The following is a 26,639-nucleotide window of genomic DNA, read 5'->3' as shown; positions in this document are numbered from 1 at the left end:
GTAGCTTGCTTTCCTCTTTTGAAATGCTACATAGCATTGAAATACTGTATTCTTCTGTGACAGCTCTTTAAAGCCACAGACAGCTTGAAATTGTCCATGCATTTTCTAGTGTTCCACAGACCTGCTGCTCTGTATCATCTTAGACCTGGCTACTTCACTCATTTAGGAGCTCTACTTTTAATCTCTACTCTCGACTAATTTGTGTTCAAGCATCCCTGAGTAGCATTCTTGGTTATTGCTTATTCTATTCTGTTTTTGTCTTACAGGAGAAGATGTATGGTCTTATGCAAAAGGACTTCCTCACATGTTTCAGCAGGGTGGTGTATTCTACAATATTATGAAGAAAACCATGGGTATAGTTAATTTCTGATTTTGTTCTCAGATAATATCTTCATTCAAGCTGTTAGAGGATTAAGAAAGTTCAAATAGTATTCTATTAAAAAATATTTTTAGACGGGTGCTGGTGCTCACATGTGTAATCCTAGGTATTCAGGAGGCTGAGATCTGAGGATCACTGTTCAAAGCCAGCCTGGATAAGAAACTGTGAGACTATTCTCTCCAATAAAAACTATTAAGAAAAAGCCAGGAGTGGTGGTGCTATGGCTCAAGTGGTAGAGCACTAACCTTGAGCAGAAAGAAGCTCAGAGATAGCATGTAGGCCCTGAGTTCAAGCCCCAGGACCAGTAAAAAAAAATTCTTTGCCAAGGATTGTAGTACATGCCTACGAGTCCCAGGTGTTTGGGATTCTAAAGTAGAAGGATCACTTGAGTCCAGGAGTTTAAAGCTAGTCATAAGCAATATAGTAAATAGTAAGATCCCTGTGTTTTTTTTGCACATAAACAAATGTGCATATACACATATATACACACGTATATACATATGCATATACATATCATATATATCTTGGATAGTATATATGATGTATATTATATAGTACATACTTTATATTAAATACTATAGTACATTTTTTAACAAAAGTGTAAAAAATTAGTTGTTAAGTACAGAGTCACCATAAATCTGGTTCAGTTAAAATAGATTATCCTGACATGGTCAGCTGTGTTTTCTGCTATTACTGTATACTATATTACCAAAAATTTCCTATCACTCTTTTGCTCCTAGACTCTAGGCACAGTTTAAATTACATTGATCCCTCAAGTTGTATAGACCTTGTGATAGGTTAAAATCCATGAAGTAGCAGAGTTACATAGTTGTCCTTCACTATATTGTGGTTCACTTGTTGCTACTTCACAGGTTTTCACCTATTGCAGAGGTCTCTGGAATGTAACTCCCGTGATAGGTGAGGGATCATTATTTATTTATTTATTTTTAAACCCAGAAATACAGTGAACCATGACATAGTGAGGGACGACTGTATATATAATGTGTGTGTGCTCAGGGCTTCAGCCATGGCTCCATCCCTTTTTGTGCTAATTATTAGAGATAGGATTTCTTTCCTTTTTTTTTTGCCTGGTCTGGCCTTGACTTGATCCTCCTATTTATGCTTCCCTGAATAGCTTAGATGATTGGTTACCACCAAAACACCTAATTTTTTCTCTTGAGATGAGTCTCTTGAATTTTTTGCCCAGGCTGGCCTACAACATGACCATGATCTCTCCCTGTTTTCCTCTCCCACATAGCTGAGCTAACAGGCACACACCATACTGTTCCCAGCTATTGACTGAGATAGAATCTTAAGAACTTTTTTCCTTGGACTGGATTTGAACCACTAGGATTACAGCTGTGGTTTACTAGTGCTTGGCTTAAATTATGTATATAGCTCTTAATAACTAAATAATGGTTATAATGCTAGTAACTACTTTAGACCAGCTAATACAGCATTTTTCTTTTTCTTTTTCTTTTCTTTCTTCTTTTTTTTTTTGGTCAGTTGTGAAGCTTGAACTCTGGGCCTGGGGCCTGTCCCTGTGCTCTTCAGCTCAAAGCAAGCTCTATACCGCTTGAGCCACAGTGCGACTTCCTGTTTTCTAGTGGTTTATTGGAGATAAGAATCTCTCAGACTTTCCTGCTTGAGCTGGCTTTGAACTGAGATCCTCAGATCTCAGCCTCCTGAGTAGCTAGGATTACAGAAGTGAGCCACGGGCATCCAGCTACAGCATTTTTCTTGCTGTTGTGTTTAGCTCTGATTAGAATGTAACTCCTAGTTTTCTAGGTTTTGGGAAATAGCGCACTTTATACTGAACCTCTTTGACATTATGTGTTTATTATTTGTAAAGGTATATACAGTAATATATAAGTTTGTAACTACACCTTAGGAATTTTAGGATCTTAAGAGAAATTACCAGGGCATATGCTTGGACCTCTTAACATCAAAGATTCAAATGCATGATTTTTGGCTCCCAAATTTTTCCTTCATCTTATCTCATAGTTTGCTTTGTCCTCTATAGTCATTAAGTGTAGAATCTCTTTCATTTCTTCTTCATAGGCTTTTTTTCTTATGAAACTTCTCCAGCTTGGCTATTGTAGAAATATACAAACATGTAAAAGTAGTAAGAATATCATAATGAACCCTCAATGACCCACCTTCAATGATTATCAATGTATGTCTACCTTTCCTTTCTCCTTTCATTCTTTTTTCTTTTTTCTTGTCTTTTCTTCTCTATTCCTTCCCTTCTCCCCTTCCCATCCCCTTTACTTTTTTCTTTCCCTTTTGCCTTCCCTTCCCTCTTTCCTTGTGTCCTTTCTTCTCTTCTTCTGACAAGGTCCTTGTTATATAGCCCTAGCTGGCTTTGAACTGACCACCTTACTACCTTAGATTCCTGAGTGCTAGGATTACAGATGTGTGCTACCATGTCTAGCATCTGCCCCTTTCTCAACTGGTTCTTGTTTTTGTGTTGGTCCTGGGGCTTGAACTCAGGGCCTAGGTGCTGTCCCTGAGTTGATTTTACTCAAGGCTGGTTCTGTACTACCTGAGTCACAGCTCTACTTCCAGCTTTTTGGTAGTTAATTGGAGATAAGAGTCTCACCAACTTTCCTGCCTGGGCTGGCTTTGAACTCAAATTTCAGCCCCCTGAGCAGCTAGGATTACAGATGTGAGCCACTGGCATCTGGCTTCAACTGGACTTTTTAAATGTAAATCTCAGATATAATATGCTATCATCTATAAGTCTGCAATATCTATCTCTGAAGGTAAAGGATTTTTTTTTCTGTTGTAATAAAAAATGAGAGTAGGCACTGATGTCTCATGCCTGTAATTTTAGCTACTCAGGAGACTGAAATCTTGAGAATGGTGGTTTGAAGCCAACCTAGGCAGAAAGTCTTTGAGACTCCATCTTCGAAAATAATCAAAAAGTCAGGCTCATGAGATCCTGTCCCCTCCCCTAAATAAATAATAAATGAAAGACTACAATACCACTTCACATATAAATTATATGAAAATACCCAATACTGAAGAAAACAAAAAAACTTACTGTTTATGTTCATAGTGCCAGACTCAATTCTGGGTCCTTGTGTATGCTGGGAAAGCACTGTACCGCTGAAATACATCCCCAGCTCCTTAATAGTATTTTAAATACTATCAAGTAGTATTCAAATTTCCTTGCTACTTAATTGTCCCTAAATGTTTTCTTTTTCTTTTTTTGGGGGCCCGGTCGTGGGGCCTGAACTCTGGGCCTGGGCGCTGTCCCTCAGCTCTTTAGCTCAAAGCTAGCGCTCTACCACTTGAGCCATAGCGATACTTCCGGCTTTTTTCTTTTTGCTTATGTGGTGCTGAGGAATCAAACCCAGGGCCTCATGCATGCAAGGCAAGCGCTCTACCACTGAGCCACCTTCCCAGCCCCCTAAATGTTTTATTTTGCCATATTTGAAATAGGACCAAAGAATGTCTTTTTTAAAAAAAATTGGATTATTGAGGTATATTTTACATAAAGTCATATTTTCCTGCTTAGACATACAGGTACAAATTCACTATCTGAAATGCTTAGAAGTATTTTGGATTTTGGAATATTTACATACATATAGTGAGATACCTTGGAACTGGGACTCAAATCTAGAATTCATTTATGTTCCTTATATATCTTATATGAAGGTAATTTTATACTATATTTTAAGTAATTTTGTGATATGAGGCAATTTCAGTGTGAAATTTTTTACCAATAATGATATACTATATTGAAAACCTTTCAGATTTGGAAGTATTCTGAATTTCAGACTATTAGATTATCTATACTGAACCTGTATATGAATTTTATATGCAATATATTAATTTTGAAAAACATGTACAAACATGTAATCAACATAAGCTATAGAGTATTTTCGTCATCTAAAAGGTTGCTTTGTGACCTTTATAGTCAGCCCCCCTTCATTTATTCCCTTACTTAACACGCACTGATTTGTTTTTTGACCCCATATGTTTACCTTTTTTGTTTTATCATATAACTGGAATCACTTAAAGTGACATTTTTGTATCTGGCTTTGATTTAGCTTAGGAGTTGACAAACTATGCCCTAAAGGCTATTGTAGAATTGTTGCCTATAGTATGTAATGCTTATTAGAAAACAGCCATATTCATGTATACATATTATTTGTGGCAGCTCTTGCACTATAGTAGCAGAGTTAAATATTTTGTGACAGAGACTTTATATTCCATAAAACCTAAACCAGAAATCATATTGCCCTTTATAGTAAACAATTTGCCTTTTTCTCTTTTTTTTGAATTTTGAAGGATGAAGTAAAGAGATTTATTTTGGTCAACTATTTTAAGTGTCTGTGGCCCAAGATCTGGTGACAGTTTTCCTATTGGCAAAATCTGTCTTTGGCTAGAGACAAGAAGCATATGTGTATATCCTGGGTTTTTTTTGTTTGTTTTTGGTGTGTGTGTGTGTGTGTGTGTGTGTGTGTATATGTGTGTGTGTGTGTGTGTGTGTGCGCGCGCACATGTCAGTACTAGGACTTGAATTAAAAGCCTAGGCACTGTCCTTTAGCTTTTTTAAGGCTAACACTCTCCCACTTGAGCCACTTGGACTGTTTTGCACTCCTGTGATAGTTTCATTTATTTTGTGTTCATGTTAGCATTTGGTAGTGTCAGTTTTTGTTTTAAAAAGTATTCTAAAAAAACAAAACCACACACAAAACTATTCTAACTAGTTTTATAGTACTATCTCACATTGGGTGTGTGAGTATATATATGTGCATGTGTATGCTAGTACTGGGTTTGAACTCAGGGCCTAGGCGCTGTTCTTGAACATTTTTGCTCAAGGCTAATATTCTACCATTTGAGCACAGCTCTACTTCTGCCTTTTGGTGTTTAATTGGAGTTAAGAATCTCATAGACTTTTCTGCCCAGGCTGGCTTTGAGCCTTGATCCTCAGATCTTAGCATCCTGAGTAGCTAGGATTATGGGCATGGCCACCAGTGCCTGGTTGGTTTTTTGTTTGTTTGGTTGTTCCTTGTTTTGTTTTTGGTTGCAGTATTAGAGCTTGAACTCTGAGCCTTGTGCTTGCTAGGCAGGCACTCTACCACTGAGCTATACTTACAGCCCTTTGGTATTAATTTGTATTTATCTAATAAAGTGATGTTGGCCACCTTTTTTTTTTGTTTTGGTTTTGGTTATGGGGTTTTAGCTCTGGGCCTGGGCACTGTTTCTGAACTCTTCAGCTCAAGGCAAATGCTCTACCACTTGAACCACAGTGCCACTTCCAGTTTTTGGTGGTTAATTGGTGATAAAGAGTCTCAGGGACTTTCCTGTCTGGGCTGGCTTTGAACAGAGATCCTCAGATCTCAGCCTGCTGAGTAGCTAGGATTACAGGCGTGAGCCACCAGCACCAGGCTTGACCAACTTTTGATTTGCTTATTTGCTGTCTTTTTTGTCCAGTTTTAAATTGCTTTAATTTTTTTCTTGTTTCGAATTTTGAAGGGTGTGTGTGTGTGCGCGCGCGCACTCGCGCGTGTGCACATGCTGATTCTGGAGCTTGAACCTCAGGGCCTGTGTACTGCTTCTGTGCTTTTTTACTCTAGGCTAGTGCTCTACTAGTTGAGCCACAGCTCCACTTCTGGCTTTTTTTCCCACTTTGTATTTAGTTGGAGATAAAAGTCTTGTGGAGTTTTCTGCCCAGGCTGGCTTTAGGCATGAGCCACTGATGCCCAGCTGAGTTATGAGTTTTAGTATATATTCTTAACAACCACCATTGATTAGCTAGATGTTTAGCAAATATTTTCTCCCAATTTGTAACTTATCTTTCATTCTGTTAATAGTATCTCTTGAAGACCTTTTTTTTGTTGTAGGTGTGGGGCTTGAACTGTGAGCCTGGGCCCTGACCCTCAGCTTTTCAGCTCAAGGCTAGAGCTTTACCATTTGAGCCTCAGCACCACTTCCAGTTTTCTGAGTGGTTTATTGGAGATAAGAGTCTCACAGACAGGTTGGCTTTGGACAGGTTGGCTTTGAACAGCGACCCTCAGATCTCAGCCTCCTGAGCAGCTAGGATTACAGGTGTGAGCCACCAGCGCCCAGTAATACCATAACTTTTTCCAGTTTAACAATTTTTTTCTTAGTTTTATTGTAAAGATGCTGTACAGAGGGGTTTTAACAATTTTTTTTCTTTTAATGGTTCGATCTTTTTCGGTCTAATATGAGAACTGTTTGGGCTGAGTGTCAGTGGCTCATACCTGTAATCTTAGCTGCCCAAATGGCTGAAATCTAGAGGATTGCAGTTTAGAGCTGGCCCAGGTAAACAAAATGCCAGGCTAGAAGCATGGCTTAAGTGGTAGAGTGCCAGCCATTACCAAGCAAGCCAAGCAAGTTGGAGGCCTGAGTTCAAGTCCCCAACATGGGTGTACACTCACATATAAACACATATCTTTGACTAATCCAGTGTCATTAAAATGAAAATTGAATTCTGTATTTTTTTTTTTTTTTTTTTTTTGTCGGTCGTGGGGCTTGAACTCTGGGCCTGGGCTCTGTCCCTCAGCTCTTCAGCTCAAGGTGAGCGCTCTACCACTTGAGCTACAGCGCCACTTCCGGTTTTCTGGCGGTTTATTGGAGATAGGAGTCTCACGGTCTCTCCTGCCCGGGCTGGCTTTGAACCGCGATCCTCAGATCTCAGCCTCCTGAGTAGCTAGGATTACAGGCGTGAGCCACCAGCGCCCGGCTGAATTCTGTATTTTTTCTAGGAGTTGTAGAGATATAGTTTTAAACTTTATGATCCAGCTATAGTTTGAATAGTAAATATATATACAGCATTATTTTAAATACAAAACCAAGTTGATTGCCGGGTGCCAATGGCTCATGCCTGTAATCCTAGCTACTCAGAAGGCTGAGATCTGAGGATCGCAGTACAAAGATAGCCCAGGCAAGAAAGTCTGTGAGACTCCTATTTCTAATTAACCACCAGAAAACTGGAAGTGGCTCTGTAGCTCAAGTAGTAAAGTGCTCACCTTGAGCTGAAGAGCTCAAGGACAGGGCCCAGGACCTGAGTTCAAGCCCCAGGACTGATCCAAAAAAAAAAAAAATCAAGTTAGTTGATTATTTATTGCATGTTATGAGTTAAGGTTCCCCCCCCCCCCATTTTTTGGTATGGATGTCCAGTTTTCTTAGTGTAATTTATTTAAAAGGCAACATTTTATCTATTAAATTACAGTGATGTAATTAAGTTGGCTATATGTTATACATTTGAAAATCATGAGTTAGAATACAATGTGCAAGTCTGGACACTGGTAGTTTATACTTGTAATCCTAGCTACTCAGGAGGCTGAGATCTAAGGAATGTAATTCAAACCCAGCCCAAGGAAGAAAAGTCTGTAAGACCCTTATCTCCAACTAACCACCAAAGAGCTGGAAGTAGAACTGTGACTCATATAGTGTAGCACTAGCCTTAGCAAAAATGCTTGGGACAGATCCTAGGCCCTGAGTTCAAGCCCCAAGACAGCACCAAAAATAAAACAAAAAACAAAAAAGCCATATACATTAAGGTATAGTTAAAATTTCAGTTGGCCACATATGTGTAAATCTAATTCTAGGATCTTTACTGTTTTGGTATTCTATGTGTCTCTCCCCTTTTTTGGGGGGGGGGGCCCTGGTAATGGGTCCTGGGCGCTGTCCCTCAGCTCTTCAGCTCAAGGCTAATGCTCTACCACTTGAGCCACAGCACCACTTCTGGCTTTTTTCTTATGTGGTGCTGAGGAATTGAACCCAGGGCCTCATGCATGCAAGGCAAGCGCTCTGCCACTGAGCCACCTTCCCAGCCCCAATATGTGTCTCTTCTCTTTCTCTCTTCTTTTGGCAATTTTACAGGATTGAACTCAGGGTCTCAAGCTTGCTAGGCAGGCAGTCTACCACTTGAACGAGATTCCTAGCCTTTTTTTGTTTTCTATGTTTTGGAGATAGAATCTCACATTTTTGCCTGGGCTTATTTGGACTGCAGTCCTCCTATTTATGCTTCCTGTGTAGCATGGATGATAGGCTTGCATCACCACATCCAGGTCTTGTTTTAGATCTTGTTGATATTTTCCTGGGCTGGTATTGAATGTCAACCCTCTCGTCCCTTTCTGAATAGTTGGGATTATAAACTTGAGCTACCACATCTAGTCTTGGTTATTGTATCTTTTTGAAATTGGATATTTAGGCTCCAGGTCCTTATTCTTGAACTTCTGCATGTGAGATCTAACCACTCATGTTAAATAAAAATATGAGTAATATTAAATGGCAGAAAAAGGAGATTGATTGTGAGAAGAGGCAAGGAAGCACTTAAACCCATCTTCATCCAACTTTGGGGTGCTGACATGAGGTTGAAGTTTAAATAAACAGTAAACTTGAGGTAGGAAAAAGGAGGTATGCATAATTATTAAACAGTCTGATCAAAGTTTAGCCTGCTGTTAATCATTATGAGGTGTTTGGGGAGCTTATTACCAATGTCCTCACTTTAGGAGAATAGTTGTGCTCAGGATAACCAAATAGCAGTTGCCTGTCAGGTGGTCTGTCTAGAGGAGGAATTCAGTTGTTCCTTTTCTTGGGGAAATTTCCCACCCTTCTATCTTCCTGGAATCTAGTCCTTCCTGGATTCCAAGGTGATTTTACAAAGTGGATACCTATAGAGAGAATGGCTTAGATAGAGCAATTATAGAGAAAATTAAGGCTGGGATGCCAAAATTTTCTCCTGCTTTTAAAAAATAATCAGTGTGCCTTTAATAGGATATTAGTGCTTTTCAGCAAAAGCAGCATGTAAGTTCCTATTACATTGTAGCAATTCTTGAAGCCAACAAGTAAGAATATTTGGTGGTTATTCTTTAACTTAGTTTGCAAGGTGGACACTGTTGGCTTTTGCCTGTAATCCTAGCTGCTCAGAAGGCTGAAAGCTGAGGATCGTGGGGAGCCAGGCTGGCAGGAAAGTCTGTGAGACTCTTATCTCCAAGAAACTACTCAGAAAAAGCCAGAAATGATGCTGTGAGTCAAGTGGTAGAGCACTAGCCTGGAACAAAAGAAGCTCAGAGACAGTGCATAGCACCAACTTGTCAACCTTTACAAAAGTCTATTTTTATTGTAAAAAAAATTGCATTGAATGTAGAAAAAGTCAGGGACATTTGATGTCTTGACAACACTTAAGTCTTTCAACTTATGAAAATGTTTTATTTCTCCATTTATGTAAGTCTTTAATAATTTCATCAAAATTTTGTAGTTTTTAGCATACATCTCTTATGAATACCTTGCTTTACACTTCAATATTCATACATTTTTTGGGTGCAATTGTAGGACATAGGTTTCAGAATTTTCAATTTCCTATTGTTCATTCCTACTGTATAGAAATAAAAATGTTCTTCAATATATTGACCTACCCATTATCTTGCCAAGCTCATATTAGTTCTTCATTTTAGCAGATTCTTTGTAATTGTCTCTTAAAAACAGCTCAAATGGCTTTTATTTCTTTTATCTTTGCCTTACTGAAATGGCTAAGACCTATAATTCAATGTTGAATAGAAGTGACAAAGGGGGACTTTATTGCCTTGTTCCTTATCTTGGAGCTGGGGGAAGTATTCAACCTGTAGGTTTGTTCATAGGACATTCCCTTCTATTCCTAGGTTTGCTGACCGTTTATATTGGGAATGAACATTACGTTTTGTCATCTGTTCTTTTTGCTACATCTGTGAAGATGGCTATGTAGTTGTTTTCATTTAATTTGTTGATAGGCTAGATTTCAATGATTGACCTTTGAATATTGACCCAACTTGGCATGATGAATTCAAGTTGCTAATTTTTGGTTCAGTGTTTAATAGTCTATAACACTATTTAGTACAATGGTCTATAATACTATTGAATACAAGTACTATTTAGTACAAGAATAGTGTTCACTACGTATATTCTAATTTGGAAACATTCCTTTTGTTTTCTGCTAGTATGTGTGTGCATGTGCCACACGCATGTTTTGGTACTTTGGCTTGAACTCAGGGTCTGGCCTTGTCTCTTAGCCTTTTTGCTGGTTAATTGGAGATAAGAGTTTCAGATTTGTCTGCCTGGGCTAGCTTCAAATGGTGATCCTCAGATCTCAGCCTCTTGAGTAGCAAAGATTACAGGCATGAGCCACTGGTGCCCATCTCTGCTAACTTTTGTAGTAACTAATTGCCAGAATTCATCCATGAACCATCTATGCTTAGAGTTTTCTTTGCTGGACAGTTTTTAGTTGTGGATTTCATTTCTTTGGTAGAATAAGGTGTGTTTTTTATTGTAAAAATACTGTACAGAGGGGTTACAGTTACATGAGCAAGGTCATGAATACATTTCCTATCAAGCATTGTTAACTCCTTCTTTGTTTTTCCCCTACCCTCCCTTCCCTCCCACCTCCATAACTACACTCCCCCTTTCATCCCTCCCCCAAGATATGTTCTTAAAGTTAACTTCTTGAGTAAACTTTGATAGTTTTGTCTTTCAAGAAATATGTTCATTTCACATAAGTTAACAAATACATTGGCACAGAGTTGTTCATAATAATCTCTATTGCTCTTTTTTAATGTCTGTAAGATCCGAAGCTCTTTCATTTCTGATATTAGCAATTTATGACATACACATACACACACACTTTTTCTGACTAGCGTGGCTAGTGGTTTATCAATTTTATTGATCTTTTCAAAGAAACAACTTTGGATTCACTGACTTATTTTTGTCTTTTCTGTTTGTTTCATTGATTTCTTTTTTTTTTTCCTTGTGTTTTCTTGGGGGTTTAATTCCTTTTTGTTTGTGTCTGTGCTGGTACTAGGGCTTGCATAGGCCTCCTGCTCTAACTCAGCTTTTTTAGCTCAGGACTGTCACACTAATGAAGCCAAGCCTTCATTTCTACAGTTCTAGCTTGATGTTGGTTATTTGGAGATAAAAAGTCTCTTAGATTTATCTGCCCAGGCTGAGATTCTCAGTAACAAGGATTCTAGACATGAGCCTATAATATATAATATCCCTTTTAACTGTCCATCTTTTTCTTTCATCATACTTTGTGAAATGTGTTGATGTCAATTAATGGTTTTTAAATATTAGATATTAGAAACAATTAGGAGGATCTTAGTAATTTGTGTAAATACCTGTCTTCCATGCAACTGAAAATGACTTCCCTTAGTTGTTTCTTGTAATGGGAGGAAGTTAGAGAGATAAGAGATTGATATGACAGTGGCTGCTTTGGTTATTTTCTAAATACTTTTTATATTTCTAGTTTGAAAGTATTGAAAAAATGTTAACTGTAGTGCCGAGACCATTCACTGGGGTAAGAATTTTTTTTTTTCATCCTAGTGCCATGGGCTTACGCCTTTAATCCTAGCTACTCAGGAGGCCAAGACCTGGAAGATCACAGTTCGAAGCCAGCCCAGGCAGAAAATTCTACGAGACTACATTTCCAATTAACCAGCAAAAGGCCAGGCTGTGGGCGTGGCTCAAGAGGTAGAGTGCTGCTGGCCGTGAGCAAGCAAGCCCAGGGAGCTCAAGGCCCCTGAGTTCAACCCCCTAGTACTGGCCAAAAACAGACATTAGTAGTAATAAAAAATAAATTTTTCAGTAGATGGTTCTGGGACATATCCACATACAAAAAAAGGAAGTTTGACCTCTATATGAACCATATGTAAAATATATTCAAAATCTAACAGACCTAAATGTAAGAGGTAAAAATCTAGGAGAATCTTGGAAAAAAATATAGATAGAAAATTTCTTGATCTTGGGTTAGATAAAACCTATTATAGCACCAGAAGCTTAAGCAACCAAATAAGTTGGTAATTGAAAAACAGACTTTTGGGCTGCAAAGAACACTATCAAGAGAGCTGAAAGACAATATACAAAATAAAAGGATTCTTTTTGCAAACCATGTATCTGATAATGGCCTTATATCTAGAATAATAAGAACTCATAACATCTAAACAAAAAAGAGATACAGCTCAATTAAAAAATGGTAAAGGATTTGAGCAAACATTTCTCCAAAGAAAATAAATATTTATAAGCACATGAACAGTGCCAATCATCAAAGAGTCAATAAGAACTGCTGGCACAGATGTAAGAAAATTGAAATCCTCATGTACTGTTGGTGAGTTGTAAAATGGCATGGCCACTTAAGAAAAGAGTCTGTCAGTTCTCCAGACATTCAGCAGATTTCCTGTATGACCCAGCAATTCCCTTCTTTAGTATGTACCTAAATGAAATGAGAATATACATATACTCAAAGATTGTACATAAATATTCATAGCATTTTTCATAATACTCCAATATGAAAATAACCTAAATGTCCATCATTTAAGGACTGAATAAAATGTGGCATATCCATACAATGAAATATTAATTTGGTAATTTAAAAAGGAAATGGTACATGCCCCATTATGGAGGAAAACATCATAGTACGTAAAAGAAGCCTGTCACTAAAGATTGTATAATGAAATGTCCAGAATAGACAAATCTAGAGAAACAGTAAATTGAGGATTGCTTCTGGATAAAGAAGATATATAGCAGGAGAAAATGAGGTTCACTGCTGATTCATTTTCTTTTAGGGAAAATATTCTAAACATCTAGTGATGATTAAAGAACTCCGAATATACTAAAAACTCTTTAATTGTATACTTTAGATGGGTGAATTGTATCTCAGTCGAGTTGTATCTTTTAAAACATTGCATGTAGTATTTTTTCTTATTAGATAGTGAGCTCTGGAGTCAAAACACCTGAAATCAAATTCTTATTCTATCACTTCCTGTATGACTGCTCAGTCTCAGTGTTCATTATTTGTTAAGTGATCATGTCAGAGTTGTTATGAGGGTCAAATAAGATATGCATATAAAGTAGTTAACAAAGAGCCTCGTGCCTAATAAACACTTAGCAAATGTTTGCTACTATTACTAGAATTCCAGTTGCTACTTTGCGGATTTCTTTTTAAAGTTCTGTTCTCTGTGTGTGTGTTGTTGAAGGTTTATCCCAGAGACGTGTGTGCTTAGCATGTGCTATGTGACTGAACTATAAAGTTATTTTGACTATAAAGCAGACTTTTTTTTTTTTGGAGACAGTATTTTACTGTGCTTTTTTTGACTGGTCTTCATCTTTAAGTTCAAGTGATTCTCCTCCCTCAGCCTCCCCAGTAGCTGGGATTACAGCTACTTGGAAAAGTATTTTAAAAAATAATTGGTTTAAATTGTAATAAATTTCTTTGCAGTGGTAAATACAGAAATGAATGACAAATTGTTTTAATGCTTGCATAGATTTCATAGGACTATGTAGCACCTAGCTTTGCTTGTGTTTGAACTTGGTAAAAATGGAATTATTCTGCATATATTCTTCTATGACTTGCTCCTTTTATGCAATATATATTCAGATTTATCTATGTTGGTGGGCTCAACTATGGTTTATTTTCACGATTGCACAGTATTTTATTGTTTTTAACACAGTTTATCCATTGTTCTGCTGGTGTACTTCTGGGTAGTTTCCAGATTTTTGATATAAGGAGCCATGTAATTATAAATAATAGTGTACATTTCTTTAATGTAAGGAGTAAAGGAATTGTTGGAGAGGTGATACTGAGGCTTGGGGCTTATTAGGTAAGTGCTCTACCACTTGAGTCATGCCTCTGTCTCCTCCTTCCCCCTTTTTTGCTGGTGCTCGGGCTTGAAGTCAGGTACTGGGCACTATGCCTGAGCTTCTTTGTGTTCAAGGCTAGTGCTCTACCACTTGAGCCACAATGTCATTTTCAGCTTTTTCGAGATAAGAGTCTCTTACTTGACAGGGCTGGCTTCGAACTGTGATCCTCAGGTCTTAGCTTCCTGAGTAGGTAGGATTATAGGTGTGAGCTACTGGCACATGGCTTGGTTCTTTTTGCTTTAGTTTATTTTCAAACGTTTTGCCCAATGTCAGCCTTAGACCACAGTCCTCTTATTTATACTTCTTATGTAGCTGGAATGATAATTATATACCACCTTATTCTTGACTACTTTTTGTGATGTTAACTTTTTCTTTGGACTGACATAGAACTGAGATCCTCCCAGTGCGAGCCCCCTATGTAGCTGGGATCATAGGCGTATGCCACTACATCTAACCTGTGATAGAGAAATTTTAATGAACCTTAAATTCAGAGAACTTTATGCTTTATAAATTTTAAGCAGTTTATTCATTTCCAATTGAGTCCTTTTCTTCAGTTATTTAAAGTACTCTTAAAGAGACATTAGAACTACTGTATAGCTTTTTGGGGTGAAGGAAGGAACGCTTCTTAATATTCTTCACAAAGAATAACAGAGCATTTCTAAGTTTGTCCATTATCTCTGTCTGAATAAACATAGCACTATTTTATTCATTTTTAACTATTATGTGTGTCAGGTATCATAACTTTATTTGTAAATATAAATTTTAATAGTTTCATATTATCCTCCATCAAGTTTGTTATTCTGGTTGTTTTGAAAAGTTTAAGTTGGTTCCCAGTGTTTCACTAAAAATAATGCTATAATGAATGAGTATTAAACTGACTTTTCCAAGATAAAGTCAAACATCATAGCAGCAGCCTGGAAACAATTACAGAGTCCTCTTGATCCAGTATTGACTCCCTAACTGACATTAGTCTCTGTAGTATATACTTTATATACACTTACTAATTCTCCAGAGAGGCGATATATCCCATCATTATTCTTACCTGATTTATTATAATCTGTTCATTTGTAAATCCTCATGATTTGTTCTAGTAAAATGGATATTTAAACTCTTCCTGGCCTTACAATATTCTCTTCTTTGCTACTTTTGTTTCTGGAGCTATGGTTTTTAGAGCTCTGAAGTAGGTGATTAAAGACAGTAAATGGATTCTATGCCATTTATTTGTTTGTTTATGGTGCTAGGGACCAAACTTAGGGCGTGAACGTGGTAGGTACACCCTTTTCCACTAAGCTACATTTCCAGCATCTTTAAGTTTTGCATATTTATTTTTTGTCAGTTGTTTCTGCCAAAAGTATATCAAGGGAAAATTCTGCTTGGAGTTTTATTAACTGATACTTTATCTTTTTGAAAGTTTATACTTACTTTATACTTTTTTAGAGCCATGTTTATTTGAAATTATTATTTGATTCAGTAAATAGAAATACATTTTCTAATAGAATAATAATTATTTTTTAAAGTCCCTTAAGGAACATAAAATCTATGATAATGCTCATTATTGTAATAGACTGAATTATTTTCTGATAAATCTTGTTTTGAAAGCTGTTATTTGTTCATTGCTATTGAAAATTCACTATTTCAACTATAATTGTCATCACTACACCTTTACTAATGCCTTAGAGAAGATTTAATTTGTGAATATTTTTCCCTTTTCTTTAGGTATGGCCGATGGCAAGCATTGTACTTTTCCACATCTACCTGGCAAAACCTTTGTGTATAATGCTTCTGAAGACAGACTGGAGTTGTGTGTGGATACTGCAGGACATTTCCCCATCGGTCCTGATGTTGAAGATTTAGTTAAAGAGGCTTTAAGTCAGGTTCGAGCAGAGGCTACTACAAGAAGCAGGGAATCAAGTCCTTCACATGGGCTGTTAAAACTAGGTAGTGGTGGAGTAGTGAAAAAGAAATCTGAGCAACTTCATAATGTAACAGCCTTTCAGGGAAAGGGGCATTCTCTAGGAACTGCATCTAGTAACCCCCACCTTGATCCAAGAGGTAGGGAACCTCCAGTTGTGAGAAAGCATAATACAGGGACAGACTTCAGTAATAGTTCCACTAAAACAGAGCTTCCAGTATTCCCCACTGCTCCAGGTAACAATGAGCTTATTCGAATAGCTCCTGGAGTAGTAACAATGAGAGACAGGCAGCTTGATCCTGATTTGGTTGAGGCCCAGAGAAAAAAATTGCAGGAAATGGTTTCTTCTATTCAGGCTTCAATGGACAAGCATTTGCGGGATCAGAATACAGAGCAGTCAGCATCTGATCTTCCACAAAGAAAAGTAGAAATTGTAAGTTCTTCTGTGAGGCCTGGAAATCTTCAGACTGGCTTGCATGAATCTTTTTCTTTAACTGGTGGCACTGAAAATTTGAATACAGAAACAACTGATAGCTGTGTGGGAGATGCACTGGGAGCAGCATTTGCCACAAGGTCAAAAGCACAAACGGGAAATTCTGTGGAAGAGCCTGAAGAGATGGATAGTCAAGATGCTGAGATGACTGAGCCAATGGATCACTCTTGATTTACTTAGAGGCTAATAACGGCAGGATGTTTATTGTGAATATGTAATATTTGTTGGCTGGGCCACATAACTTGATTAGTCATTAAAAATCTTGTATGTATGTAACTCAAAGATTATATCTTGTTATTCAGTGCATGATAGCAAGTGTGTGATTGGCAATAGCTTTTAATGTACTGCTGCCCAGGCTGGCTCTGAATTCCTATAAACTAGTTATTAGATCTGTTGAAATACGTTTCTTCCATATATGTGTTTACTTGGAAGTTCTTTGAAATTTTAATTCCATGAAAGTCTTAATGTTTTAAACATTGAAAATTCTCTTGCTAATACATTTGATTTCTAAAAAGACCAGAACTGGGAAGAAAAATAGAGTTTGCTAATGTTGATGTCATTCAGATAGCCATCCTTGGTATTTAGTAGAGTGTCAAAAGATGTATGTAAATTTGAAGTTTATCTGAACTAAATTGTATCTTTAAATTCATAAAATGATTTATTAGAAGTAGTATTCTGACATTTCTGTGCACATGAACATTTGTAGAGATAACTATTCTTGGCAAAAAAATACTTTGAGAATTTTGCCAAATTGAGCAAAGTTGGAGAAAAATATCTATTCTAGAATGATAAAGTCAATATGATTCAGTTAGTTGCTGTCTGAGCCAACATAGCCAATTGTGTACTCTGTTGATACTATGTTACCATTATTTTAATCCTGGCCTGGTCAAGTACCACCTAATTTGGCCTGTTTTGTTTTGTTGTTTGCAGGAAAGTTGATTACAAATTGTGGTAGAAAAATTAAAAACAATTACAGCAGTAGTTAATTTCTAATTTTCAGAGTATGTCAGAATTCATGGAGGATTTATAAATAAGATTATCTTTATAAATGTGTTACATTGTTCTGGAACTTTGATCAATGATATTTCAGCCTGTATATGCTAAGTGTCTTTAAGCCCCTTTGAACCAAAAATGTTTCCTTTTTGTCTTAAGCATCCATACGATTTTGTTTGTTGGTTTTACTTGGGTTTAGATGCAAATTTTACTGCAACATACCCTGAGCATTTGCTTAAGTAGTATATTCATTAAATCTTTAGTGCCAGTGTCTTTGAGAAGCAGCTTTTATACTTATTCCTTAAAGACAAGAGTGTTTATCCTGAGACTGATACTGCACTATTTTATCCTGTTCTACAAACCTGTATTCTAAAATGTACATTTCAATCCATCTTCTTCCTCTGTTTACTGAAATTAAGTTGAATTTGAATGGGTGAGAGAAAAATGTATGGTAATACAGTCTCTAACTTTAGAGCATTTCAAAGCCTGGCTGTCTCTGTTTGCACATGCAACAAATGCAGAACTGTTTGCAATTCTAAGAAACTATACACCAGAAATTATATTATTAGGTATTTAAAAATCTATCTGTTCATAAAGTAGGCAGTACTTTTAATTTGTTTTTTCAGAAAGGGAGGTTTTCTTTTATGAAAGTATCTTGAACTAAATCCACTTATTAAGTTACTCCATTTTTTAAATAAGGAAAGAATGGAGAATCCAGACATTTTATAATTTTATCTGAGCAAGGTATACATATATATATATATATATATATACATATACATATGTGTGTATAAATATATATATACATATATACATTTGGGTTTGTTTTTATCATAATGCCACATTTTTGCAGTATTTTATTTTCATTCTTCTAAATTTACTTTCAAGCATCTTTATAACAAAATAGCAAGATTTAGAACTTCTATATTGTGCTCTAGTTTTGCATAAAGTAAGAGAGCTACCAAATAATATTTAACACTTAGTATAGCCAGTCTAGCTTCTTTATTAAACCAAAAATTACAAAAATCATTTACCACTCTATTTTTGGCTTTTTTAGCCATTAAAACATTTTTTTCCTTTTTTTTAAGTATAGGAAAGCTGTTCAATAGCAAAATAAACATTGCTTCCAAGTAAATTATATGATCACCTTTTTTTAATATTTTCTGCACCCATGGTTTGGTATGTTAATAACTGTCAAATAGGATCTTAAAACATTAAATGAAAAATATAAGAAAGAAAATTTATCTCCCTATTAAATACATTCGTGTAAATTATAATGCAAATATGAATATTAAAAGATGGGCTTGATTTCTGATAATAATTTATTATTTTCTGTAGCAACAGCATGCTATTTAGAAGCTGGCTGCGTATGAATAGTACATTAACAGAATAGTACATTAACAGTTTGAGTTCTCCCTTGATAAAGAATAAAAGGCTTGATTCTGAGAAGTGGTCAGATTTCTTGAAATTATTTTAACTTAGTTGAAAATTTGAGTGGGATATTAACAAAGTAGCAGTTTGTAGTAAGTGGGTCAGGTATCTTTACAAAGGCTTTTTCTTTCCTTTTTTGATAGTACTGGAGTTGAACTCAAGAGTCTCAGGCTTGCTACATCCCCAGCTCTTTTTGCTTTAGTTATTTTTCAAATAACATGTCACCTCTTTTTGTTGTTGTTGTCCAGGCCTGGACTGCAGCCATATCCCCTCTGCATATCTGGGATTACAGGCATGTACCATCATGCCCAGCTATTTTGTTGACTTTGGATCCTCATTAATTTTTGTTTGGTTTTGCCTTAAACATCACCCGCTCCTCCCTTGAGTTGCTGGCATTGCAGGTGTGGGCCTCACAAAAGTTTTAGGACAGTTTTGAGTTCTTAAATGTCCTCACAGTTATATGACTGATTATTTCTTAGTACTATCATTTGTGATAACTGCTGCATCTTAGAATCTAAGAGATCGCAATTACAGTATTTTTTACTCCTGGCTATAACATTATAACTGAACATGGAAACAGTATTTAAAATTTTTTTTTTATAATCTGTTCTGTAGTGGCTCATACCAAGTTTGGGTTGATGGCTCCAAGTCTAAGTAGTTAAAGGTGGAGTATGTCTAGAATACTGATAAAATCAGAGACAGCTAAAATTGACAGAAACAAGACATTGCCAAATATTATGATTTAGACTCTAATGTCAAGGGAATGGTTACTCAGGAACTAAAGAGCAAACCCACAGTTGATTACCCCTGCACCAAACTGTGTTTCAGGTTATTTTATTGGAAAATGGTAGAATAAAGGCCTGAAAGTTACATAGAAGGCTGAGATGGGAAGAATGAAGTTTGAGATCAGCCCAGACAGAAAAAACAGCGGGACCTTGTATCAAAAAAGCAAGCCAAGGGGTTTTAGAACATGTATGTGATCCCAGCTACAGAGGAGGTGGGAGGATAACTCAGGCCAGCCTCAGGTAGGGAAAGGAGCCAGAGTTGTTATTTGTCAGTTATTGACAAAAACTTGGTTTAGATCTTTCTATAGATTTTTACTTAGGCTTTTACAATCAAGCCTTACTGCTGACAGTTACATTATCAGTGTGTAATGTATCTGTGATTCCCAGCCATAGGTCTTTATAACCATTATTTTTTTTTTATCAACTTCCTTTGAAATGAACAGTGTATCTGGCACAGGGTCTCTTGCCTCAGGGAAGAACACTTGCTAGCAACTCATACTGTTAATTATAGGTTTTGAGAATTTTACTGGCATATCTCATATTAGCTACTACTAAGTGCAAATTTTCTAACTGTTTTTGTAGGTAGTTGCTAAGACTGCTAGAAAACATTTACCTAAATATTTGAACCTTAGTAACAACTGACCTTTAGGTAGGAAATAAATGTGTAACTTCTGTCATTAATTTACTTCACTTGGACAATGCAGTGATAATATAACGTGTTTATTTCAAAATATCAGTACAGTTTTGTCCTCATTTTTCAACAGTTCTTTAACTGGCCCAAACTTAAAAATATTGCAATGAAAATTTTGAGTCCTCTTTCTCAAAGAGCTTCATCTTAAGATTTTAATAAAAATAGCCTTAGTAAAATTAGCTCAAATTTTACTCTATAAATTTTAAGTGACTTTATAACAGTAATAGTGAACTACATATTCTAAATTGGGTAGAGATGCCCTACCATTCAAGATTATAAAATTTAACAAAATTGTTCCACCTTGAGGCTTTTCATAATGTAAGACGTAGTTTTTCAAACCAAAACTCATAATAACTACAATAATAAAATTTACACTTAAGGAAACAATAATGGGAAAAATAATCACAAATGTTAAGATATAGTTCATTGCAAGTTCTGCCTTTTTAAAGCAGTATTGAGATTTGAACTCAGGGCCTTGGACTTGTTCTTGAGCCACACACTCCCAGCCCTTTTTGCTTTATTTTTCAGACAGGGACTTAAAAGTTTGACCTGGTCCATCTTGGACCTCTGTCCTCCCATCTCTGCCTCCCAAGTAGCTGTGCCACCATGCTCAGGCTGAGTTCTGCCATTCTTGGTATTTCTTTTGAGATACTGTTTCAGTTCATACTTAATGGTACTTAATTGTGAGAATTTAAACATTTGTTCCAACAGAAATTGTAAAAATTGTGAATTATTGGAGAAAATGCCAGTACTTGTATATCTGACATTTAAAGTTTTTAATTATGGAGTCTACATGCTTTTGTAGTATATTAATACAGTGATTATTCTCTTGTAAAAGAAAAGGAAAAACTAGTAAAGAACGTGTTTTAGTTGATATTATCTGCTTGTGAGTATCAATTACTTAGTATTTTAAATTTTAAGGTATTGCATACGTGTCTTTAGAGTGCAGAAATCCCTCCCTGAGCCTTTATGCCTGTGGTAGAGCAATAAAAGACTGAAAAGGTTATCAATATCTTCAGGTTTATTTGACTTTGAGAATTAATGCTAAGAACTGGAAGAAAATGCTGGGAATATTTAGAAATAAGCAGTAATAGTGTCAATACTTAGAAAAAAGCAAATAGCAAAGGCTTCAACTGCTCAGTACAATAGTATAAATGTTATATCTCTATGGCACTAGTTTTTGCTTGTTATTTTTTTATTTCCTGATGTATATATTAAAATTGAATAATGAGTAATTGGTAATAGTACAACAGTGTATAGTGTTCTATGGCACACCTCACTGTACAGTATTTGAAGTTTTCTTTTATATCAGTAATAAAACTAAGTTGATACATACTGATTTTGCCCTCAACTTCACCTTGGCTCTGTAAAGTAATATTTTATTCTTTGGTTTTTTTAGTTTCTGGAATTATGCCTTAATATAATGCATGAACAAATCAGTTTTATAATGGAGTTCTTCATGTTAAAAAAAAACTTCCTTAAGTGAGTTATCCAGAAGCAGTATTTTGTTCAATACTAGATATATTGTACCCATATAAAGGAGTAAATGTAAGCAATTGAGTCATTCAGTGCTTACTAAATATTTGAAAACAAAACAAAGGCATAGAATGGAACTTGGTTTGTGCCTTTGTGTGGGGATGTGGGAGGTATGCGCGCGTGCACACATGTTGTTCTAGGGCTTAAACTCACGGCCTGGGCACTGTCCCTGTGCTTTTTTGCTCAAGGCTAGCAATCTACCACTTGAGCAACAGCTCCACTTCTGACTTTTTTGGGGTCTTAATCAGAGGTAAGAGTCTCATGGACTTTCCTGCTTTGAACCATGATCCTGAGAGTCCTGAGTAGCTAGGATTACAGACATGAGCCACTGATGTCCAGTGCCTTATTGCTTTTTAAAGCCTAAGTAAGAGAATTATAGTCAAGGCTGGCCAGGGCAAAAAGAGAGGCCTTAATTGCAAAAGAACTACAACAAAAATGGGCTGATAGCATAGCTGAGTAGTAGAGTAGTAGCAGAGTGTCTGGTAAGCACCAGGCCCTGAGTTCAAACCTTACTGCAACAAAAATAAACAAAAAACAACCAGGTTTGTTTACTACAAAAGCAAAGGCTAAAAAGTATAAAAGAAGTAGATTTCCAAGCTCCATGTTTCTCAACTGCTTCAAATCCCATTGTGTTCGTTCATCTGGATGCATCACATTGCCCCCCCCCCCTCCACCCCACCCCCACCCCCAGGACCTGAAGGCAAGAGAATTTCAGACCTCAGAATTAGCTCTTTTGCCAGCATCCACAAACCACAAACTTTTATCTTCGGGACAGAAGAAGGTAGATGTCCACAGATAGTGAATCATTTGATCTGGTTGTGATGGGTGAACAGAAGTTTCACTGGCAACGTATGACAGAATGATAACTATGTGTAAGTATACAGAGGCATGAAAAACATGACAATCATAGAAAACTCAAGAATCTCTGAATCACTATAACTCAGAACACTCCTGGGTTTCCTAATTCTTATTTGATATATTAATTATAAATTATATATTCGTATATAAAAGTATTATAAACTTGAGGATAAATGTTTGAAGTTACTTCATTTTTTACTCTCATCTCAAAAGCAGTTCCAGATATAACACCTCAACCTGTTGACAAGAAAATCAAGCATTCTAGCTTCATTCTTTTATTTGTTGGTTGTGAAGCTTGAACGAAGGATCTAGGCACTGTCCTGAGCAATTTTTGCTCAAGGCCAGCACTCTACCACTTGATCCATATACAGTGCCACTTCCAGTTTTTGAGTGGTTAATTGGAGTCTCTGGCTTTGAACCAGGGATCCTCAGATCTCAGCCTCCTGAATAGCTAGGATTACATGTGTGAGCCACCAGCTCCAGGCTCTAGCTTACTTCTTTTTCAGCTAACTTAACTGATAGAGATAGAATTGGCTAAACTGACATTAGGTTATGCAAATAACAGCAAAGTCAGATAAAAACCTAGGTCTCTAAATTGAGAGCCAGAATCAGCTTTGAATTTTTGATACATAAGAATGTACTTACTTAGAAGGGGCTTCTGTAATTATTTTTAGTAAATCTTTTAAGGTATAATGCTGTAGCTATAACTAAATTGTCAGTATTAAAATGAATAAGCTTATAAGTGGAGGTGTGGTTCAGTTGGTAGAGGGCCAAGCTTAAGCTAAAAAGGCAAGAGGGCAAAAGGCCCTGAGTTTAAGCCCTAATGCTGGCACAAAAAATAAGGAATAAAATTTTAAAAAGCTTCTCATCCTTTTATATAAATTTATAAATTTTCTGTCCTCTTAGTCATCATGAAGCCAGATCTCTTACCAATATCATCTTCTATTGACCTCTTATAGTATAGTACAGATTGAATATTCCTGATCAGAAGATCTGAAATTTAAAATGATCCAAAATATTAAGATTTTTTGAGTGCTTACATAACACTACAATTGGAAAATTCCGCTTTCCATATCATGAGTCACAGGCAAAACACAGGTGCATTAAAAAATGTATATATTTACCTTCAGGCTGTGTATATAAAGTGTATCTGAAACATAAACTTCATGTTCAGACTTGGGTTTTATCCCTGATATAGCTCTATGTATATGCAAGTATTCTTAACTCTTGAGACACTTGAGAAACATACCAAACAAAGGACTTAGTCTATAATACCGCATGATCCACCCATTTGAAGTATACCGAATATATATATGTATATATATATCCCACTGATTTTTTTTGTATATTCACAAGGTTGTACACCATTACCATAAACAATTTTAGGCCATTTCATCATTCCCCTCCCCCCAAAAAAAGATCTGTACCCATTAGTAATTGCTTCTTTCTTTGCTAGAGAGCAACCAATCCCCTTTCTGTCTCTTCATTGCTTTACAAAGCAAGGCAGTGATGAACAAATTTATGTTTTGAAAGATTCTAAGACCTTGTGGAGGATATATTGGATTGGAAATGACTAGAAACTGGGAGGTTAGTTAAAAGGCTTGCTGCACCTGAGTGAGAGAGAGCTTGAATGGATGTACAGGCAATGGAGATGGAAAGGAGAGGATAATGGAAAAAGTAAAATGATGAATCCAAATTCTAAAGTTTTTATTTGAAAGTTTGGTGTGTGGTGCTATGAATTAGGAATCACATACAAAAGTAATTATAGATTGGTGGTTTTGAACTGAGTTCCATTTTGAGACATGTTGAATTTTATGTGCTTTGTACTTTCAGATGAGGAAAGGTAGAATTCAGATATTGGGTTAGAATTGAAAATATAGCCATGAATCGTAGAATGATTGTAAGCAGGGCAAGCCAAAAAAAGCAAGTGGAACAAGTACAAGGCTCTGAGTTAAAACCCCAGTACTGCCAAAAATGACAATTAAAAATAATGAAGAAAGGAAGGAAGGGGAAGAGGGTAGGACAGAAGGAGGGGGGGGGGGGAAGGAAAGAGGAAGGAATTAATAATAGATCTAGATGAGCTTGCCTAGGACATATAGTGAGGAGAGAGTTTAAAAAAAATAAATTTTTGAGGAACATGTGAGTATAGACTTTGAAATCATGGCAGTAATATCACAGAACCCCAGTGATAAAAGTTCCAATTAAATGGGGAAATGAAGTTAGATAATCTCAGCACTTGAGAGGCTAAAGCAGAAGGACCATAAGTTTGAGGCCCGCTTAGTATATACAGCAAGATCTGGGTAAAAAACTAAATAACAAAAATAACAAACTGAAGTTAATGAAGTTACATACTGTAGGAAGTTTGGGCTGAATGAAGATTGGGTTTATGGGGTTAGGTGACTTGTGTGGCCACAATTCCAATGGCATGGTGGTAGTAAAAGTAGATTTCAAGAAGACTGAATATTGATTTGGTACTGAAGTCAAGATACTCTTTCAAGAAGTTTTACTGAAACAGAAGAAGGGAAAGTGGTAGACAGGGTTATGGGAGGGAAGGATAGATGGGGAAAATACTTAAATTATTTCAGCAACCATTTCAGAGCCAATATTCCCTTTATATAACAATATTTTTCCACTCCCTAGTTAGATAACTGAAATTTACTAAGATGAGATTAATAACTTAAATATTAAAAAATCACACTATTTCTTCTCTGGTTGGGATATACTTGATTATGTCCCCACATGTAGTAGAGGTTTGGTCTTTAGAGCGGTGGTGGTGAGAGGAGTTGGGCCATTAAGATGTGGGGCCTAGTGGGAGGCCTGGAGCCTCTGTGGTTTCCTGATTTCAGGATGGTGTCTCCCATACATTCTCCTGCCATTTTGACAATCGTTGCAGTTAGGCCCATGCTACAGGCTAAACATTGTAATGTTCCCTTCTTCCTGCTTGATCTTGGACCTTGAACCTTTAGAAGTGTGAACTAAATAAATCTCAGGGATTTTGTTACAGTGTCAGAACATGGACTGATAACTCATATAGAGGAGAAACAAGAAACAATAAAACTGCTGCCAAGCATATCTATCTATCTGTCTGTCTGTCTATCTATCTGTCTATCTACATTTAAAAATCACTATGAACACAATAATTATAAATATAGATATCATTTGACTAAATTAGTGTCCTCAAGCCTTGAGTTCCCTGTGCACCAGTGGCTTTTTGGCTGTAATCCTAGCTATTAGGCTGTGATTTGAGGATCATGATTCTAAGCTACCTGGCCAGGAAATGAACCACCAAAAGTCATAAGTGGAGCTGTGGCTCAAGTGGTAGAGCACTAGTCTTGAGCAAAAAAGCTCAGGGACAAACATATTCTCTGAATTCAAGCCCCAAGACTGGTAAAAACAACAACAAACAAACCAACCCCCCCAAACCCTTGAGTTATATCCTCTTCAGTGATATGATTTTATAAAATGGAGAAACAGCTCTTGGTTCAGTCTGAAAAAATACAGTCTTCCCTGTTTACCTGGTAGTTACAATTCTGGAAATATTTGAGGTATTTTAAAACTGTAAAAAAAAAAAATCCATGTACTGTGTTTATGTGTGAAACGGAGTTTAGGTTTAGTCTGAAATCATTATAATCAGGTTTTCACTTTGGTGATTGGTTGAAATGACACAGGACATGTCTTCCTTGTGCAAAATGATCACAAGTTGTGTATTCCTAGTCCAAGCACAACTCAATGCAAATACCTCCAAGACCTATGAATTCCACTGAAATTCCCACAATTCACTGTGCTCTATGTAATTGCCTGGATATGCCAGGCCAGTAGAGAAGGGGAGACTGAAAAGGGACAAAGTTATTATTCCTGATGAAGTAGAAGGTAATAATATATAGAATAGAAAAGGATAACAGCTCTCCAGT

At 36.5% G+C, this 26,639-nt stretch overlaps 1 protein-coding gene across 1 annotated transcript in view; it reads left to right on the top strand.

The window, feature by feature from the left end:
* The window catches only part of Vcpip1 (valosin containing protein interacting protein 1), a 33,242-nt gene extending 15,376 nt beyond the window's left edge, over nt 1–17,866 (top strand). The window contains exons 2-3 of the mRNA XM_042665838.1: nt 267–353; nt 15,746–17,866. Coding sequence (XP_042521772.1) covers nt 267–353; nt 15,746–16,605 — 947 coding nt within the window. The 3' untranslated portion in view covers nt 16,606–17,866. The remainder of the gene's footprint in view (nt 1–266; nt 354–15,745) is intronic.
* The last annotated feature ends 8,773 nt before the right edge of the window (nt 17,867–26,639 follow it).

The sequence above is a fragment of the Dipodomys spectabilis genome, unplaced genomic scaffold (assembly GCF_019054845.1).
Source record: "Dipodomys spectabilis isolate Male_0828 unplaced genomic scaffold, ASM1905484v1 ptg000015l, whole genome shotgun sequence".
Taxonomy (NCBI): domain Eukaryota; kingdom Metazoa; phylum Chordata; class Mammalia; order Rodentia; family Heteromyidae; genus Dipodomys; species Dipodomys spectabilis.
Note: the sequence above shows the minus strand (reverse complement) of the source record. Positions and strands in the feature narration are given on the sequence as shown.